At 42.0% G+C, this 19,697-nt stretch overlaps 1 protein-coding gene across 2 annotated transcripts in view; it reads right to left on the reverse strand.

The window, feature by feature from the left end:
* The window catches only part of LOC144696660 (ADP-ribosylation factor GTPase-activating protein 3-like), a 93,579-nt gene that overhangs the window by 19,911 nt on the left and 53,971 nt on the right, over positions 1-19,697 (reverse strand). For both annotated transcript variants that reach the window (XM_078568219.1, XM_078568217.1), the window contains 2 exons: positions 6,778-6,909; positions 3,905-4,030 (listed from right to left, as the gene is read on the reverse strand). In XM_078568219.1, the coding sequence (XP_078424345.1) occupies positions 3,905-4,030; positions 6,778-6,909 (258 nt within the window). The remainder of the gene's footprint in view (positions 1-3,904; positions 4,031-6,777; positions 6,910-19,697) is intronic.

Genomic DNA, 19,697 nt, shown 5'->3' on the forward strand with positions numbered 1-19,697 from the left:
CATGAATGGTGGTGGCAATTAAACAACTAACTGGAGTAGAGCACCACAAATAACCCCGTCCTCAATGAAGGGGGAGCCCAGTACATTAGTGCAAAAGACAAGGCTGGAGCAGTTGCAGCCATCTTCAGCCAGAAGTGCTGAGTGATCCATCTCAGCCTCCTCCTGAGGTCCCCAGCATCACAGATGCCAGTCTTCAGCCAATTCAATTCATTCCACTTGATATCAAGAAATAGCTGAAGGCACTGGATGCTGCAAAGGCTATGGGCCCTGACAATATTCTGGCAATGGTACTGAAGACTTGTGCTCTAGAACTAGCTATGCCCCTAGCCAAGCTGTTCCAGTACAGCTACAACAGTGCCATCTACCTGGCAATGTGGAAAATTGTCCAGAGGCAGGACAAACCAACCCGGCCAATTACCGCCCCATCATCAGCAAAGTTGATGGAAAGTGTATTCGATAGTGCTATCAAGCAGTGCTTACTCAGCAATAACTGGCTCACTGACGCTCAGTTTCCATTCCGCCAGGGCCACTCAGTTCCTGACCTCATTACAGCCTTGGTCCAAACATGAACAAAAGAGCTGAACTCTAGAGGGGAGGTGAGTCACTGCCCTTGACATCAAGGCACCAAATGTGGCATCAAGTAATCCTAGCAAAACTGAAGTCAATGGAAATCAGGGGGAAAGCTCTCCACCAGTTGGAGTCACGCTTAGCACAAAGGATGATGGCTGTGGTGTTGGAGGTCAATCATCTCAGTCTCTCTGCAGGAGTTCCTCAGGGTAGTATCTGAGGCCTAATCATCTTCAACTGTTTCATCAATGACCTTCTCCTTCATAAGGTCAGTAGTGGGGTTGTTCGCAGATGACTGAACAATGTTCAGCACCATTCGCGACTCAGACTGCTTCAGTATCGAGGAGTCACGTGTCCATATGCAGCAAGGCCTGGGCAACGTTCAGCCTTAGGCTGGTAAGTGGCAAGTAACATTCGCGCCACAAGCGTCAGGCAGTGACCATCTCCAAGAAGGGAGAATCCAACCATCGCCCCATGACATTCATTACCATCGCTGAATCCCACACTATCAACATCCTGAGGGTTACCATTGACCAGAAACTTAACCGGACCAGCCATACAAATAGTGTGGCTACAACAACACGTCAGGAGCTTGGAATTCTGCAGAGTAACTCACCTCCTGACTCCCCAAAGCCAGTTCACCATCTGCAAGGCACAAGTCAGGAGTGTGATGGAAAGCTTTACACTTGACTGGATGAAGGTAAGTCCAACAATACTCAAGGAGCTCGAGAACATCCAAGACAAAGCAGCCCGTTTGATTGGCACCTCATCAGCCACCTTCAACATTCACTCCCTGCACTATCGACACACAGTGACAGCAGTGTGCACCATCTACACGATGCACTTGCAGCAACTCACTAAGGCTCCTTTGACAGCACCTTCCAAACCTGTGACCTCTACCACCTAGAATGACAAGGGCAACAAATGGATGGGAATACCACCATCTGCATGTTCTCCTCCAAGTCACATACCATCTTGACTTCGAATGACAATATAGTTCCTTCACTGTCACTGGGTCAAAACCCTGGAACTCCCTAACAACACTGTGTGTGTTCCTACAACACATGAGTTGCAGTGGTTCAAAAAAGCAGCTCACCACCACCTTCTCAAGGGCAATCAGGGATGGGCAATAAATGCTGGCCTAGCCAGAGACACCCACATCCCATGAACAAGTTCTTAAAAGTCTTGTGTGGCTTGGTGTCATATTTTGTTTTATAATGTTTCTGTGAAGTACCTTAGGGTGTTTTATTATGATGTAGGTGCTATATAAAAAGTTGCTGTCATAGAATTATATTTGGGCAGAATGCTAGTATATTTGTAAGTAAATTCACTTGATGTAGATTCACTCAAGTTATAGAAAACTAATGTTATATTTTCTATTCTAATATAAATTATACAACTAAGATAACCACAACTATGGAGATTACCTCTGTTCATTAACTGTATTGACATTGTCAATGAGAATATAAATAATATATTCTTGATTTCATTATTTCCCCAAGCTGTTTGCATAGTACTGATTAAGCAAATGATTTCACTCAGGTACCTTAAAATACTCTGTGCAATATTATTTCTATTGATAGTGGAGGCAATGGTGAAAACAAGGCTTACTCAGCTGGATTTCAGATCGGCAAGTCCAAGGTGGCTGACCAAAAGTATAACTTACAGAAATAACCATTAAAAAAAAAATCAAAACTTGGAAAAAAATATCAGTTCCATGCAAGGCAAGGATCAGAAAAAATTCCACTCTCCCCAAACCAAGCTCCCCTGCTATTGTAGGCAGTTAGTATGGAAGTCTACTGCAGTCTCAACACTTGGCATGCATCACTAGAAGTCTTATTATGTTAGGTTAGGAGTAATCCACCAAATTCAAAAGTCACGTTTTATTATGCACTTTACAAATTCTGCTTGTGTCCTGCTCTGTAATAACGTGGAGGGACTTGGATTTACATCAACAAGTTATACAAAATGTCATCTCACTTACACATAAAGATGCAAATTCACAATCACTGTGCACTTCTAGAATTCCCCAAGCCCAAGAGTGTGCCACTGAAGCCAATCAGGTCAAACGCATTTGGATTGTTAGAATAGAGTAGCTGCTTCTGCCGTAAATGCCACGATATGTCACAAAAACAAAAGACGACAATTTTGTTTTTCTTTACAGGTTTTGGTTTTACTCTCATGTTGCTCGTTCTTGCTTTCAGTTGGCAGGTGTTCATTCTTCTGCCATTCACACCTCCTTGACCCACCTTTTGTTTATTTGTCCCGTTACCACTCTCTTTGGCCTTGCACCATCAAATCTTGTCGTTTAATCTCTTCTGTCTTCCATCCTATCACAGGCCTTTCTTTTGGTCCTTTTCCCCACTCTTTTCCACTTGCTTAAAATGTATTCCATTTCTTACTGTTTCCAGTTCTGATAAAAGGTCATTGACATGAAACAAACTCTGATGCTCCCTGACCTGCTGGGTATTTCCAGCATTTTCTGTTTTTATTTCATTTTGTTGTTATTTTGCTTTTCAAAAGTAATTAGGGTAGTGCATCAACTGTAACCAAAATCCAGCGATAAATGATATAGCTCCAACTACCATACCAAACAGCTGTCATACCAACTTCAACAAAAGAGAAAGCAGGTAGGGGAGTTATAAGAGGGTGCAGGCTACCAGAATTGCATGAAAATAAACCCAACTGGCCAGCTGATTGAAGATAGTGTTCATGTCTTTCAATCCTTGTTTCCTGCTTGTTTCCTGAACAGCAAGGCTCTCAAGTTTTTATTTCATCCCCCTTCTCAAGTGTCCGTGCATCACAAACTACAAAGACAAGGCATGCAGACAGGCCACCTGTTTCCTAGTTTGTATCAATGCCGCTTTGAAATTGTATACTACTGAGTTAGGCAACTGAGAAATTCTCACCAGAGGGAGAACTGATCAGTGTTGAAAGGTCTCTCTCAGAATAGCATTAGCAAACATGGCACAAGGTCACTTCCCTATGTTCTCTCAACCAAATTCAATTCTGTAACACACAGAGACAATTGAGTTTTGTTGTTTATTCTGTGACTGAAATGTTCCAATGCTCAAAAGGAACAAAGTTTACAAAACTATGAATTATTCAGGAAAACCTTTTGCACCCATTCAATGATTTACATTGCTAATAGAGCTGATTAGTGCTCCTGGTTCTTGCATCCTTCAGTGTTCTTCTGAGGAAATAACCAGTAGCACTGGCAGCCCTAATACATTTTTTAAATTTAATCTTTCTGGTCACCACATGTATTTTTCCCCCCACACAATACATTGTGACACACTTTTCTTCAGGGTCAAGCATAGGAAGACACTTCAATCACCTGGAATGGGAAGTAGTAAATGTAGGTTCTTCATCTTCATCATATTTTTTCCTGGAAGATTTTGCAATAGTGGGTGTCTCTTGTTCTATAGTTTGCATATCTGATAATACAGAATGGGAAACTCCACTACAAGGAATAAAAGTGAGAAAAAGCAGAACATTATAAGATGGCACAACACAAAGCTCTATTTTATTGCATTTAGCACCTTACTGACAAGAACAGATGGGCAATTTCAAAATGTTAAGAAAAAATTAACACCTAGATTCAGGCACAAAACCTTTTGCAAACATAATTGAAATACATTGCAAAAAAAAACTCTCCCCATCATCATGTTTAATTTAGAGTATAGGATATTGGCAAAATTGCAACATTACTCAATCGCCACATAGAAAGCCAAAAACAAAGGAAGTCTTCAGCCAATCTCAGACTCTTACCTCTTCCCTTCCCTCCCTGAACTGGGTTCCTCTTGTCCTCATTTTCACCTCACTAGCTTCCACAAAGGATCATCCTCCGTCATTTCTGCCACCACCAAACACAACTTCCCCTCTCTTCCCCTGTCAGCATTCCAAAGGGACTGTTCCCTCCATGACACCCCAGTCCATTCCTATATCACTCCCAACATCTTCCCAAATAATCGCAGGCAGCGTAACATCTCTCTTCACTGCCCCAAGGCCCCAAACACTTCCAGGTGAAGCAGCAATTTACTTGTACTTTTTCCAATTTAATATACTGTATACACTGCTCATAATGCGGTTTCCTCTACATTGGAGACACCAAAGGCAGACTGGGAGACCAAAGGCAGACTGGAAACACCTCCACTCAGTCCCCAAGCATGACCCTGAGCTTCTGGATTGCTTGCCATTTTAATTCACCACCTTGCTCTCATGCTCACATTTCTGTGCTCAACTTGCTACACAGTTCCAGTGAAGCTCAACACAAGTTTGAGGAACAGCCCCTCAACTTCCACTTAGGCTTCTGTACTCAACACTGATTTCAGCAACTTCAGACCATGAACTCTATCCTTCATTTTGATTCTCTCTCACTAAATGCCAGTTTGCATCTTGTTTTCATGTTTTTGCTTTCAGACAGAGCTGTTCATTATTCTGCCATTAACACTCACTATGGACCAATGTTTTGTTTCTTTACTACATCCATTACCACTCCTTTTGCCTTTGTTCCATGACATCTTTATTGAATCTCTCCCGCCCTCTAACCATCCCAGATAACCTATCCCAGACCTTGCCTTTTGCCCCCTCCCTCTCAACAGCCTCAAACCCATCATATTTCTACCTCCCTTCAGTTTCAAAGAAGTCATATGCGGCTCAAAACGTTAACTCGGTTTCTCTCTGCACAGATGCTGCCAAGACTGCTGAGATTTTCCAGTCCTCGGTTTTAATCTTGAATGAGGGGGCCGGGGCGACTGGAGCAGAACGGCCAGATGTAATTTAGTTCTTCCTTAAAAGTCATATGTTCTGCCCTTGTTATTTCATATTTGATACTTACAGTTAAATATCAAAACTGATGGTACATTCGGGAAACAGAGAAATAAAGTTGGTTCGAGAATAGGATTTTCCCAGCACTGCAGGCCGAGGAACTTAGAGGAACAAAAGTGAGGTGCCACAAATCTCCAATAGCTGGAGAGTGTAATTACAGCATGACACATTTACATTGGCAGCTTTCACTTTTTAAAAAAAAATACTCTTTCATGGGGCGTGGGCGTTGCTGGCAAGGCCAGCATTTGTTGCCCATCCTGAATTGTCCTTAAACTGAGTGGCATGCTAGGCCATTTCAGAGGACAGTTAAAGAGTCAACCACATTGTTGTGGGTCTGGGGTCACATGTAGGTCAGGCCAAGTAAGGATGGCAGATTTCCTTCCCTAAAAGGACATTAGTGAAGGAGATGGGTTTTTACGACAAATCGATGACTCAAAACTGTGCTTCAGAAGTCCAAGTAACGAAACAATTTTATATTTAGTTTAAACTAGTAATGTAGTTATTAATATGCTATTAACCCAGTATGCCTTAGTGAAAATGGGTGCAATGTAAAAGGACATTTGAACTATATTACTAGAACTACCTGAAAAAATGAATTGTTAATTTGGAGCACCGCTGGGTAAAATAAAGCAACAATGCTGCTTTGTAAATAGACCAAATATTTCACAGGTTAGGCCTTCGATCATGTCTGAAGAAAAGTACCACACAAGTGTTTCATGTCAGTTAATAAGAATACAAGAACATAAGAAATAGAAGGAGTAGGCCATGTGGCCCCTTGAGCCTGCTCTGCCATTCAGTAAGGTCATGGCCAATTGTTGTTTTAAATCAAAACATGGTAGTGGCTTGCTTTATTTGAAATCAAATAGAAGGCATCGACTGAAGCTTAGATTTTAATAGAAACTCTGACCACAGTTTTCTTCTTTATACTTGTTATTGTGGGTATAAAGAAAACCTTCTTGTGCAAGGCCAAACAAACACTCCTTGGAAGCAAGGCAATAATTAGTTTTTCTTATTTACAAATTCTCATTGCTCCCCATTTTGTTCTTGCCCATCTCAAGCACCATTCCTACTGGCTAGGGGTAGACAAGTGATGCCATTAGGTGTCTAATGCTCTTGGATCTCACACTGCAAGATACATGCGAGTAACCCATTGTGGTGCACCTTTCAATTTCTCTTGCCCTATGACTGTCCGTCCCCATGAGAAAAGCTCTTCTCTTAGCTGAATAGCAGAAGTTCTGGGTTTTCCACGCAAGTTCACATTTTATTGTTCAGTAATTCAGTTCAAACTTACTATGTCATCTAATTTAAATGTTCTTTCCACTTTGCTACCCTTTACCTCCTTCCTCCCCAATAAGCAATGTTGTAATATAAGTTGCTTACGCTCTGCTGCTGAAGCCCATGCCCAGTCGCTCTGCTTGCTCCTTCTTTTTGCCTTCCATTTTTCTCAATTTCTCATCTTCCTTTTTTCTTTGTATTTCCAGGTCTTGGTATGCAAGCCGAAGAGATGAAACTCTGTAATAGAAAATTTGCTTACGTTTTCTACTTTGAAAACACATTTAACCAGCTCAACACTTGAGAATCAATTTCAATGCAACAAAGAAAATCCACATTACGCGAAATTCTAGAATGAGAAAATGAACACAATTAATTATACAATATATGTAAGCTAGTTAGCTTAAAAAACCCACGCAATATTCAAAATTATAATTGAACTAAGAGATGGCCTTGTTATCTCACTTCTTCAGAACAATTAACAAAATTGTCTTAGGAGGTCTCAGTCAGACACAACCTCTGATATAACACAATACTGTAAATGACAAACTCCTTGTCTGGAGACATGTTGGTCTCTTGAAGCTTTGTGGGGTTGTTTCTTTATTCATATCCCAACACCAAAGACAAATGGCCTGCAGACAGTGTGAGGATATCCAATGCTGCTTGCTGACAATCTCAATCCAATGATATGTCAAGTTTAACAGATTACTGCACAGTTTACTTTCACAATACATTAAGCTTCCCCGTTTTAAGTCGTTCTGATTCCATGTTGTATTGTTAAATGGGGCCAATATTCATGTTTTTCATTGTGGATTTGCATTCCTGTCGTTCTGTGCCAAGTTCAATGTAGGGTTGCTTGATCAGAATGGCACCATTTTGGAGTGGCTTCTTTCACTCCCCAAATCTCCTGCTCACTCTCGGCCCTTCCACTACTGGCCCATCTGTTTAGTGTTTCTCCAGCTTGCAAGTTACCACCATGACCCTGCATTTCAAAGCTGCTGTTACTCCGTGGGTTTCTTCGTGTCTCTTACTGCTCATCTGCCGAGTCCTCGCTCACAGTGAGGGTTCGGGAGAGAGAAGTGACAAGTGGGAGGGTCGGTGGTCTGCAAGAGCAGGCGAGGTGGCGGCAAGCCTCTCTCCTAAATACAAATAGTGAGAATAACTTTTATATTTTAAAATTTATTTAAAGTTATTTCGTTTACAAATATAGTAATTTAGCAATGCACAGTATTTAAACTTACAGGGTTTTAATGTTTTAATGGCCCAAATCTTCCAAGCAGTGACAATAAGAAGATTGCTGCTGAGCTCTTAAATTCCCCCAACTTGAAGCAGTTGTGCATTTCTTCTGGGGTCTTCCGATCCTAGCTGTCAAAGAATTGGGCAATGCAGTGACCCTTGGGGAACTCTGTCAGATTATAGTAGAGTCGGGGGAAGTCAGGACATGCCCCCTTTTTATGGCACTACCTGCCATATGGCAAGTTTGAAGGTCCCGTCTTTGAATATTGAATGGGCGAGTGGGTGGGTGAGTGTGTGAATGGGTAGCTGGCTGAGGTGCAGTGGATAAGTGAGTAAGTAAAATGGGTATTCGGGTCAGGAGGAAGTAGTCAGGTTGGGTCAAGTCACCATAATTTTATTACATCAATAATTATATACACCTCAATTAATTATCCCTCAGCCTCCTTTGATGCAAAGAAAACCACCACAGCCTATCCAATCTCTCCTCATAGCTAAAATTCTCCATTCATGGCAACATCCATTGTCAATCTCCTTTCTATCCTCTCTAATATGATCACACAGACTTTGGTACCCCGTGGTAACACTATAGAACCATAGAAAAGTTACAGCACAGGAGGCCATTCGGCCCATCTTGTCCATGCCAGCCCGAGGACACCCAGGTGCCCTTTCTAATCCCACCTTCCTGCACCCGGCCCATAGCCCTGCAGCTTACAGTACTTAAGGTGCAGATCCAGGTACTTTTTAAAAGAGTTTAAAGTTTCTGCCTCTACCACGAACTTGGGCAGCGAATTCCAGACACACACTATCCTCTGCGTAAAAAAGCTGTACCTCATGTCCCCCCTACACCTTCTGCCACTTAACTTGAATCTATGTCCCCTGGTTCTAGAATTCTCCATCAAGAGAAACAATTTTATCCTGCCCACTCTATCTATTCCCCTCATAATTTTGTACACCTCAATCAAGTCACCTCTCAGCCTTCTTTGTTCTAAGGAAAATAACCACAACCTATCCAATCTCTCCTCGTAGCTACATTTTTCTAACCCTGGCAACATTCTTGTAAACCTCCTCTGCACTCTCTCCAGAGCTATTACGTCCTTCCTGTAATGTTGTGACCAGAACTGCACACAATGAGTTGTGGCCTCCCCAGTGTTTTATACAATTCCAACATTATGTCCATACTTTTATATTCTATACCTCTGCCAATGAAGGAGAGCATTCCATTTGCCTTCTTTACCACCTTGCCTACTTGAACTGCTGCCTTCAGGGACCTGTGTATTTGTACGCCAAGATCTCTCACTTCATCTGCCCCTCTTTGTATATTCCCATTTATTTTGTAATCCCTGTAACTGTTTGACCTCCCTAAATGTATGACCTCACACTTCTCTATGTTAAAATCCATCTGCCACTTTATCGCCCACTCCACCAATCCATCTATATCGTTTTGCAGATTATGGCTATCCTCTACACTATCCACTACTCAGCCAATCTTTGTCATCTGCAAATTTCCCAATCGTGCCCACCACGTTCATGTCCAATTCGTTAATGTATAACACAAACAGTAAGGGTCCCAACACCGAGCCCTGTGGGACACCACTTAAGACAACTTTCCATTTGCAAGGGCATCCATCGACCATTACCCTTTGTTTCCTGTTACAAAGTCAACCTTTTATCCAGTTTGCCATATTACCCTGAATCCCATGGGCTTTTACTTTCCTGACCAATCTCTCATGTGGGACCTTGTCAAATGCCTTGCTAAAATCCATGTACACAACATCCACTGCACTACCTTCATTAACCCTTCTTGTCACTTCCTCAAAGAAATCAATCAAATTTGTGAGGCAAGACCTTCCTTTAACAAATCCATGTTGACCGTCCCTGACTAGTCCATGCCTTTCCACATGACAGTTAATCCTGTCTCTCAGGATTGATTCTACTAATTTGCTCAACACTGATGTAAGACGAAGTGGCCTATAATTGTTTGGCATTTCCTTTGATCCTTTTTAAACAATGGAACCACGTTTGCATTTCTCCAGTCCTCCGGTACCTCCCCTGTATCTAGTGAAGACTGGAAAATCATCCTCAGAGCATCTGCTATCTCCTCCCTGACTTCCTTCAGCAGCCTCGGAAACAATCCATCTGGCCCTGGTGACTTATCAACTTTCAAGGATTTCAACCCTTCGAGTACTTCCTCTTTCTTTAGGACTATCCTGTCCAATATCTCGCAGTGTTCCTCCTAGACTACTATATCTACATCCTCCCTTTCCTTTGTAAACACGGAGACAAAATATTCATTCAAAACCCTTCCCACAGCCTCTGCATCTACACACAAGTTTCCATCTTCATCTCTGATAGGTCCCACTTTTTCCTTAACTAAGTTTTTAGCATTACTGTTTTGGTAAAACATCTTTGGGTTATCTTTAACTTTACTTGCTAATCTTTTTTCATGCCCTCTCTTTGATTTCCTTATTTCCTTTTTTATTTCGTCCCGGCAATTCCTATATTCATCTAGGCTATCTGCAGTTCTTTGTGCCTATCGTGCACTTTCTTTTTCTGTTTGATCTTCCCCTGCATTCCTCTAGACAACCAGAGAGGTCTAGATTTGGCAGTACCACTCTTATTTTTGTAGGGGACATGTCTACTTTGTACAATTAGGATCTCGCTTTTTAGTGCTTCCCACTGGTTTTCCATTGTTTTATCCTCCAGCAGTGCTGTCCAGTCCACCTCAACTAAGTCCCTTCTCATTTCTGCAAAATTTGTCTTCCCTCAGTTCAAGGCTTTTACTCCTGCCTTATCTCTGTCTTTTTCCATGGTAATGCTAAATCTAACTGATTTGTGATCACTGTCCCCGATATGGTCGCCAACTGTCACTTCACCTATTTGTCCTTCTTCGTTCCCCAAGTCTAGGTCTAGAATTGCATCTCCTTTCGTTGGATTTGTCACTAATTGGTTGAAAAAATTTTCCTGGACACACTGCATGAATTTTTCTCCCTCAGTGCCCCTTGTATTGTTTGAATCCCAGTTGATATTAGGATAGTTGAAGTCTCCTACTATTATTGCCCTCTTGTTCTTACAAGCAGAAATTCGCCTACATATTTGATCTTCTATCTCCCTTTCACTATTTGGGGTTCTGTAGTATACTGCCGGTTGATGGACCTGGATGACATCACCTTGCTGAAAATCACATGCACTCCAATACATGGCCATTAGTCTTGAGAGTAGCAGTGCCAAGGTTGGTCTATGCATCAGCTGTCAGAAGACCAAGACAATGATGACTGGCCGGCAATAAAGCCCCCACATCACCATCGGGCAACAGAACATCAAGAACATTGACCACTTTCCCTATCTAGGAAGCAACATCTCCAGGGAGGATGATGCGGAGATCGATATCCACACAAGAATCAGCAAAGAAGCATCGGTCTTCCAGCATCTCCAGGTGGTCTGAGCAGCCAACACCGTCAACATCAGTAACCTACCATTTATTGTGCATTCCCTTGCCTTGTTTCCCCTCCCCAAATGCATTACCTCACACTTCTCCCTCCCCAAATGCATTACCTCACTCTTCTCCAGATTGAAGTCCATTTGCCACTTTTCTGCCCGCCTGACCAGTCCACTGATCGCTTCCTCCAATCCACAGCTTTCTTCCTTTCAACCATGTAACCTGCTTACTATAGTTTTACTTATTATAAAGCGTTTCAACATGGGGGATAAAGAAGGGCATAACCTGTGATTGCAGTGTTAGCGTAAGGGACTACTGAATGAAAATGTTTAGATAATAGCAAGGATTGAGTTCCGGGAAACTTCTTAAAGAGTGGTAGGAGCGTGGAATCTTTTGCTATATATTTTAAGGGAAAATAAATAAATCTTTGATGCTAAAAGTAGTTACAGAGCTCCAGGGAAAGAAGTCAGTGGGATTAATTTTGGGCTGTTAAAAGCCACTTCCACAGTATTCCCTTTTCTTATGATGGCTCAAATGCCACTATACACAAGAAATACCAAACTGATAAAAGCAGTGTGAAACACCACACTGCTCTGACATAAAACTAAAATACAACTGAGATAAGACATACTAGAGTGGAAGAATATTTCTTTGGAAAACTATCAGCAAATTACATTAGGACCCCTAAGTCATGTCCCCATTTCAAAAATGTCTGACTAAACTACTTCAGTTTGCTGACTTTACTGTCCTATCACACCATTCTTTCACCTATAATACAATGCAATACTGCTGCTTTTGTAAAATAGACCTTCAGTTATTTTAAGAATGTAAATACTAATAAAATAGGACTTTTTTCAGCAATTGGATATCTAAACAAGTTGTAGCACAAAGGAGTAAGATATTGACAAGAATTCTGTAATTGAATTGAGAATTCAGAATGTGAACAATGGCAAGTTCACAGACTCGAATGCTTTTTTAAATTAAAGGACTTAAATTTCCATTTAGACCTATTCACTTATTGTAAGTTCAGCCTGTTTTAAGTATATTTTACTCCATTATCAATTTTGATCATGGCCCATCTCTAACTCTTCCCTGTCCTTCCTCAACTTCTCTGTCTCCATTTGCATTCATTATAGGCTCACCATCTCCCACAGCTACCTTGACTACATTCCATTACACCCTGTGCCCTGGAAACATTCCACTCTATTCTCCCAGTTTCTCTGTCTCTGTGCATTTGTTCAACCTTTCATACCAGCGCCTCTGATATTTCTTCCTTTTCCCTCAACCAAGGATCCCAACACCCACCCACCCGACCCCCGTGGCTGACAGGGCCCTCGGCCTTGTCTGCCCTATTTCCTGCACTTCTCTCACTCCCTGCTCCTCCCACGTTCTTCTTGTTCTCACTTTCCATCCCACCAACCTCTGTATTCAATGGATCATTCTCTGCAATTCCCAACCAGGTCCAGAGTGATGCCACCACCACACATCTTCCCTTCCCCTCACCTTTAAGATGCATGCTTCAGAATCGCTGGTTCTATGTTGAACTAGGTAGGAAGCGCAGCAGGTGGCGTATTTAAAAGAATGGCCTTCCTCAGGGAAGCGTGCTTGCAGCGCTGCTGTACAACATCTACACGAATGACCAACCTATAGACGGTGTCACACGCCGTTTTATACATGCTGATGACTTGTGTGTCACTGCCCAAAGCACTGATTTTAACACTGTGGAGAAAACGCTTTCTGAGGCCTTGGAGGGACTAACATCCTACTATGAAGAAAACTACCTTCGCGCAAACCCATCAAAGATACAAGTTTGTGCATTCCACCTCAGAAACCGTGAAGCCAAACGCCAGCTTAAAGTAACCTGGTGTGGAGCAACACTGACGCATTGCGAGCAACCCTATCTACTTAGGAGTCACCCTTGACAGATGCTTCACCTTCAAGAACCACATCGAAAAGACAAAGGCAAAAGTGAGCGCACGAAACAACATCCTGAATAAGCTCACTAACACAAAATGGGGAGCAAGCTCGAAAACACTGCGAACCAGTGCACTTGCTCTTTGCTATTCCACTGCCGAATACGCCTGCCCTGCATGGGAAAGATCTACTCATGCTAAGAAGATGGATGCTGTTCTGAATGCAAGCTGCCGATTTATCACAGGTTGCTTAAAACCAACAAACACCAACAGCCTATATATCCTGGCGGGTATCGCTCCCCCTGATATAAGAAGAACAGTAGCCAGCAAGAAAGAGCAACTCCGTCAAACATCAGATGAGAGGCACCCTCTACATGGTCATACACCTACACCCAGCTGCTTAAAGTCAAGGAAGAGCTTCATGAACAGTGTTGTTCCATTACAATCAACCCCATCTGAAGCCCGCATCGCCTTGTGGAAAGACCGGCTCGCCAGTCTCGAACAACCCCCAGCGATGGAAATTCTACCGGATGAAAGCCTTCCCCCAGGAGCTAATTGCAACTGGGTAACCTGGAAGTGCCTTAACAGACTTAGGACTGGTGTAGGTCATTCAAAGGTGTCACTAAGCAAATGGGGATATACAACCAGCCCGACAACTTGTGAATGTGGAACTGAGCCACAGACTATGCAACATCTCCTGCAAAATGCCTACCGCTAGGGGAACCCTGCACTGTCGCAGATCTTGCCGAATTCAACAAGGCGCAAAAACGTGTCCAGTTCTGGCTGGGCCATGTATAGACTGTCCATGGACACGACAAGACGACCTTTAAGTATTTGAAAGGGACTATTCACTCTGCAACACCTTAGTCTATTTCTTTATCACCCCCAACACCCTGTCTCCTTCCCAAGGCAACTTTTCATTTAAGCGCAGGAGATGTAGCACCTACTCCTTTACCTCCTCTCTCCTCACCATTCAAGGTCACTCCTTCCAGGTGATCTACATATACCTCTTTTAATTCAGTCTACTGTATTTGTTGCTCACAATATCTCTACATTGGGGAGACCAACACAGATTGGGTGATCACTTTGTGGAACGCTGTTCAGTCACATGGCCCCGTGCTGCCGGTCGTTTGTCGGTTTAATTCTCCACCGTGCTCTCATACTGACGTCTCTGTCCTTGGCTTACTACACTGTTCCAATGAAGCTCAATGCAAGCTCAAGGAACAGCAGCTCATCTTTCGATTAGGCACTTTACAGCCTTCTGGAATCAAAGAGTTCAATAATTTTAGATCACAATCTCTGCCTGCACCAACCACCCCTCCCCTGCTAATTTTCTCCCCTTTTCTTTGCACGTATCTGTATTAACCTTGATTTTCTCATATTAGTTTTGGTAGCTATTCATTATTTTACCATTTACATCTACTCTGGGCCTATCTTTTGTTTCTTTACTTCTTAAGATCATTTGAAATAGGAGTAGGCCATTCAGCCCCTCAAGTCTGCTCTGCCATTTAATAAGATCATGGACAATTGGATTGTGGCCTTAACTCCACTTTCCTGCTGGCACCCATAATCCTTTACTCCCTTGTAGATCAAAAATCTGTCCAGTTTAGCCTTGAATATATTCATTGATCCAGCCTTCACTGCTCTCTGGGGAAGAGAATTCCAAAGATTAGCAGCCCTCAAAAGGTGAAATTCCTCCTGATTTCAGTCTTAGATGGGAGACCCTTATTTTTAAGCTGTTCTAGATTCTCCCACAAGGGGAAACATCCTCTCAGCATTTACCCTGTCAAGCCCCCGTCAGAATCTTATATGTTTTAATAAAGTCACCTTTCATTCTTCTAAACTCCAATGAGTATAGAACCAACCTGCTCAACCTTTCCTGATAAGACAACCCTTCATCCCAGGAACCATGAACCTTCTCAGAACGGCTTCCAATGCAAGTATATCCCTCCTTCAATAAGGAGACCAAAACTGTACACAATACTGTAGGTGCGGTCTCACCATTGCCGTACAGTTGTAGCAAGATTTCGCCACTTCCCCCTTTCAATAAAAGGCAATATTCCATTTACCTTCCTAATTTTGCCTACATGCTAACTTTTTGTGATTCGTGCACAAGGACACCTAGGTCCCTCTGTGCCACAGCATTCTACAGTCTCTCTCTATTTAAATAATATTCCGTTTTTCTATGCTTCCCACCAAAGTGGACAACGTCATTTTCCCACATTATATACCACCTAAACCTTTGCCCACTCAATTAACCTGTCTCTATCCCGTCACAGAATCTATGTGTCCTCCTCACAACTTGCTTTCATGCCTATCTTTATAAGCAAATTTGGCTACAATACACTAGGTCCCTTCACCCAAGTCATTAATATAGATTGTAAATAGCTGAGACGGCACCACTGATCCCCGCAGTACTTTACTAGTTATAGTTTGCCAACCTGAAAATGGCACATTTATCGCAACTGTTTCCTGTTAGTTAGCCAATCCTCTTTCCATGCTAATATATTACCCCAACACCACAAGTTCTTATCTTGTGCAGTAACTTTTTATGCGGCATCTTAAAAAATGGCTTTTGGAAATCCAAATATACATCTACTGGCTTCCCCTTTATCCATCTTGTGTGTTACATCCTCAAAGGACTCTAATATATTTGTCAAACACATAAAGCCATGTTGACTCTGTCTGATTATACAGGGTATTCTATTTTTCTAAATGTCCTGCTATTAGTTCCGTAATAATGGATTCTAGCATTTTCCCAATGACAGATGTTAGGTTAACTGGACCATAGCTGTCAGCTTTCTGTCTCCCTCCTTTCTTGAATAGAGGTGTTACATTTGTGGTTTTCCAATCTGCTGGGACTTTTCCAGAATAAGAGTTTTGGAAGATTACAACCAATGCATCCACTATGGTACATGAATCACGAAAAGTTAGAATGCAGGTACAGCAAGTGATTAGGAAGGCAAATGGAACGTTGGTATTTACTGCAAGGGGAATGGAATATAAAAGTAGGGAAGTTTTACTGCAGTTGTACAGGCCCTTGGTGAGACTACATCTGGAATTTCAGTCTCCAACTGAGAAAGATGATATAATTGCGTTAGCAGTTCAGAGGAGGTTCGCTCAACTCATTCCTAAGATGAAGTGCTTACCTTATGAAGGAAAGTTGAACAGGTTTGCCTATATCCATTGGAGTTAAGTATGAGAGGTGATCTTATTGAAATATAAAAGATCCTGAGGAGATTTGATAGGCTGGCTACCAGGAAGATGTTTCCTCTTGTGGGAAAGACTAGAACTAGGTATCTAGCATAAGGATCCTCCCTTTTAAGTGAAAGGAGGAATTTTTTCTCTGAGGGTTGTTAGTATGTGGAATTCTCTTCCCTAGAAAGCAGTGGAGGCTGTGTCATTAAATTTATTCAAGGCGGAGTTAAATTTTTATGGACGAAGGAGTCAATGGTTATAGTGGGAAGCAGGCAGAAAAGTAGAGTTGAGACCAATTATAGAGTTGATCTTCAGACAACTTTTCTTGGTGGAAACATTTAACTTTAATTACAAGACAGCAGCAGCAACTACACATGTACATCAAACTCCATAACTAAAGAAGAACGCCACCCTGTTGAGGTTCCCTGCTGCTAATACATTGGTTTACACAGATCATGTGATCTTACATCACAGGATCATTCTTAAAGCTACAGTCCAACATTTCCCAAAACTATAATTACTACATTCGTCCCCCTTTAAATTTTCTGTACATTTTGTATTTACAAGGATATTTATTTCATGACATTACAATATTTATAAAGGTCATGAAATTACAAGTTCAGTCTTTCATGTGGTTTCCTGATTCATATGGAATGTCACAGCTCTACTACTTCAGATTCTTCTGAAGTAAACACATTCTCTGGAATTACATTATCAGGTACCTCATTAGACACATGCAGTTCAGTGTCTTTGACTCTGACAGAGACATCGGCCATGTCTGTCCTTGGTTGAGCAACCTGGACCACTGGTTCAGCAATGGTTACAGATGGAACAATATCTTGTTGGGGTCTCCCTCTTTTTCCTGAATGATCCTCATGCTTACAGGTGATCCAGCCCTCCACTTCCACGTGGTATGACAATGGTCCAGTCACTGAATTTACTTTACCAGGTAACCACTTCAGTCCTCCACCAAAATTCTTTACATATACTGCATCTCCAACAGTGAATTGTCTCTAACAACACAAAAACAAAAATTGTTGGAAAAACGCAGCAGGTCTGTCAGCATCTGTGGAGAGAAAGACAGAGTTAACATAACACGGACTTGAAATGTTAACTCTGTCTTTCTCTCCACGGATGCTGTCAGACCTGCTGAGTTTTTCCAGCAATTTTTGTTTTTGCTTCCGATTTCCAGCATCCGCAGTATTGTGCTTTTATCTTATTGCGAATTGTCTCTCACGACTATGCAAATCATGAGTCACTTTTTGACTCCCTTGACTTCTCTCCAACTTCCCTTCCAAATTGGGAAGTATTAGGGTCAGTCTTGTCTGAAGACGGTGCCTCATCAGTAATTCTGCATCTTCTTTCTAGGCATCTTCTTCTTTTCATCCACAGAACTTAGTCTCTGCCTTTTTTTTGACTTCACCGTTGGCCAGGCGTGTCTCAGATGCAATCTCAACTTGTTTTAGTTCATTAGCTGAGCTACCCAAGACTTCATTATCTGCTCACATTTTGGAAAGTTCTACGACCTTTGCTTTCAAAGCCTCTTTAGCTTCATTCAGCTGATTCTTCAGCTCTTCTATCTCCTTCTTACATCTGTTGGCTTCCTCCTGGAAACCTGAACATTGCTGCGTCTTCTCTGCCAAATGGTTCTTCAGTTTGTTGTTTGGAAGCCTGTTTAAATCTCACTTTGCACTGTCCCATTATGTGTCCACTTATGACAAAAATAACATTATACATTTTTTAAATTGCCAATCGTTAGAAGATTGATTGTTGCCATGTCGCTGAAAGTTATTTTTCAATTTAGCTCCTAAGCGGTTTCCTCTCATTTTTCAGTTAGCGGATGCTGTTTCCTGCTTCGTGGCAGAGTCCTAGTTTTTCGTGCCACTTTTGGCTGACTGCTCCTGCCCGACTGGGTGAATGGCACCATTTTGTGCCCCTTGAATTGTTTGTGAATCCCTTACAGCGCTTTTCATCGCCAGCGCTATTTCTAACACTTTCTTAAAATTAAGATTCACTTCAGCCAGAAACCTTCGCTGAATAGTGTCTTCCTACACACCACATACTAAACAATCTCTGAGCCTGTCATTCAGGGTTTCACCAAAATCATAATATTCCGTTAGTTGTTTTAATTTTGCCACGTAGGTAGCGATTGTCTCACCCGGGGCTCTATTTCGTGAATTGAACCTGAACCACTGCATTGTGACTGAGGGCTTGAGTTGACAATATCCCTTAATGAGGTCTACTAATTCACTGAAAGTCTTTGAACCTGGGGCTTTTCTTGGTGGAAACATTTAACTTTAACTACAAGACAGCAGCAGCAACTACACGTGTACATCAAACTCCATAACTAAAGAAGAACGCCACCCTGTAGAGTGAACCTAGGGCACTGGGGGCCATCAAGCTTCGAATTAAACTGTAGGTTTTGCTCCCACAAGTACTCAGGAGGATTGCTCTCCTCGTTTCTTTCATGTGCTTGAAAGAAGAACGCAAGATGTTCTATATACTGAGACCAATCTGTGGCTGGCTCAAAGGGATCGATTCTGACGAACTGTGGCATTTTGGATGAGTATATCTTTGTTTTTTTTTAAACGAATTTAGATACTCACAATCACTGGGCAAGGTACAGCACCGAATCTGATATATCTCGTCACCAGTTTGATATAGAGTTGATCTTCAGACAACTTTTCTTAGTGGAAACATTTAACTTTATTTACCAGGCAGCAGCAGCAACTACACGCGTACATCAATCTCCATAACTCAAGAAGAACTCTCCTCTGTAGAGGTTCCCCCTATCACATTGGTTTAGAGATCGTGCGATCTTACAACGCAAGATTATTCTTAAAGCTACAGTCCAACATTTCCTAAAACTATAATTACTACAATACCACAACCAGATAGCCATGATTTTACTGATTGGTGGAACAGGCTCGAAAGACCGAGTAACCTACTCCTGCTCCTAAGTCCTATGTCCCCATGTCTGCAGCCACTTCCTTTAAAACCCTAGGATGCAGGCCATCAGGTCCAGGACACTTGTCAGTCTTAGTCCCATTAGTTTTCTAATACTTTTTCTCCAGTGATAGTGATTGTTTTAAGTTCCTTCATCCCCTTTGCCCCTTCATTTTCTATTCTTGGGATGCTTTTTGTGCCTTCTACAGTGAAGACAGATACAAAATACTTGTTCAAAGTTTCTGTCATTTCCTTGTTTCCCATTATTAATCCCCAGTCTTATCCTCTAAGAGGCCAAT

The sequence above is a fragment of the Cetorhinus maximus genome, chromosome 22, assembly GCF_964194155.1.
Source record: "Cetorhinus maximus chromosome 22, sCetMax3.hap1.1, whole genome shotgun sequence".
Classification (NCBI taxonomy): Eukaryota; Metazoa; Chordata; class Chondrichthyes; order Lamniformes; family Cetorhinidae; genus Cetorhinus; species Cetorhinus maximus.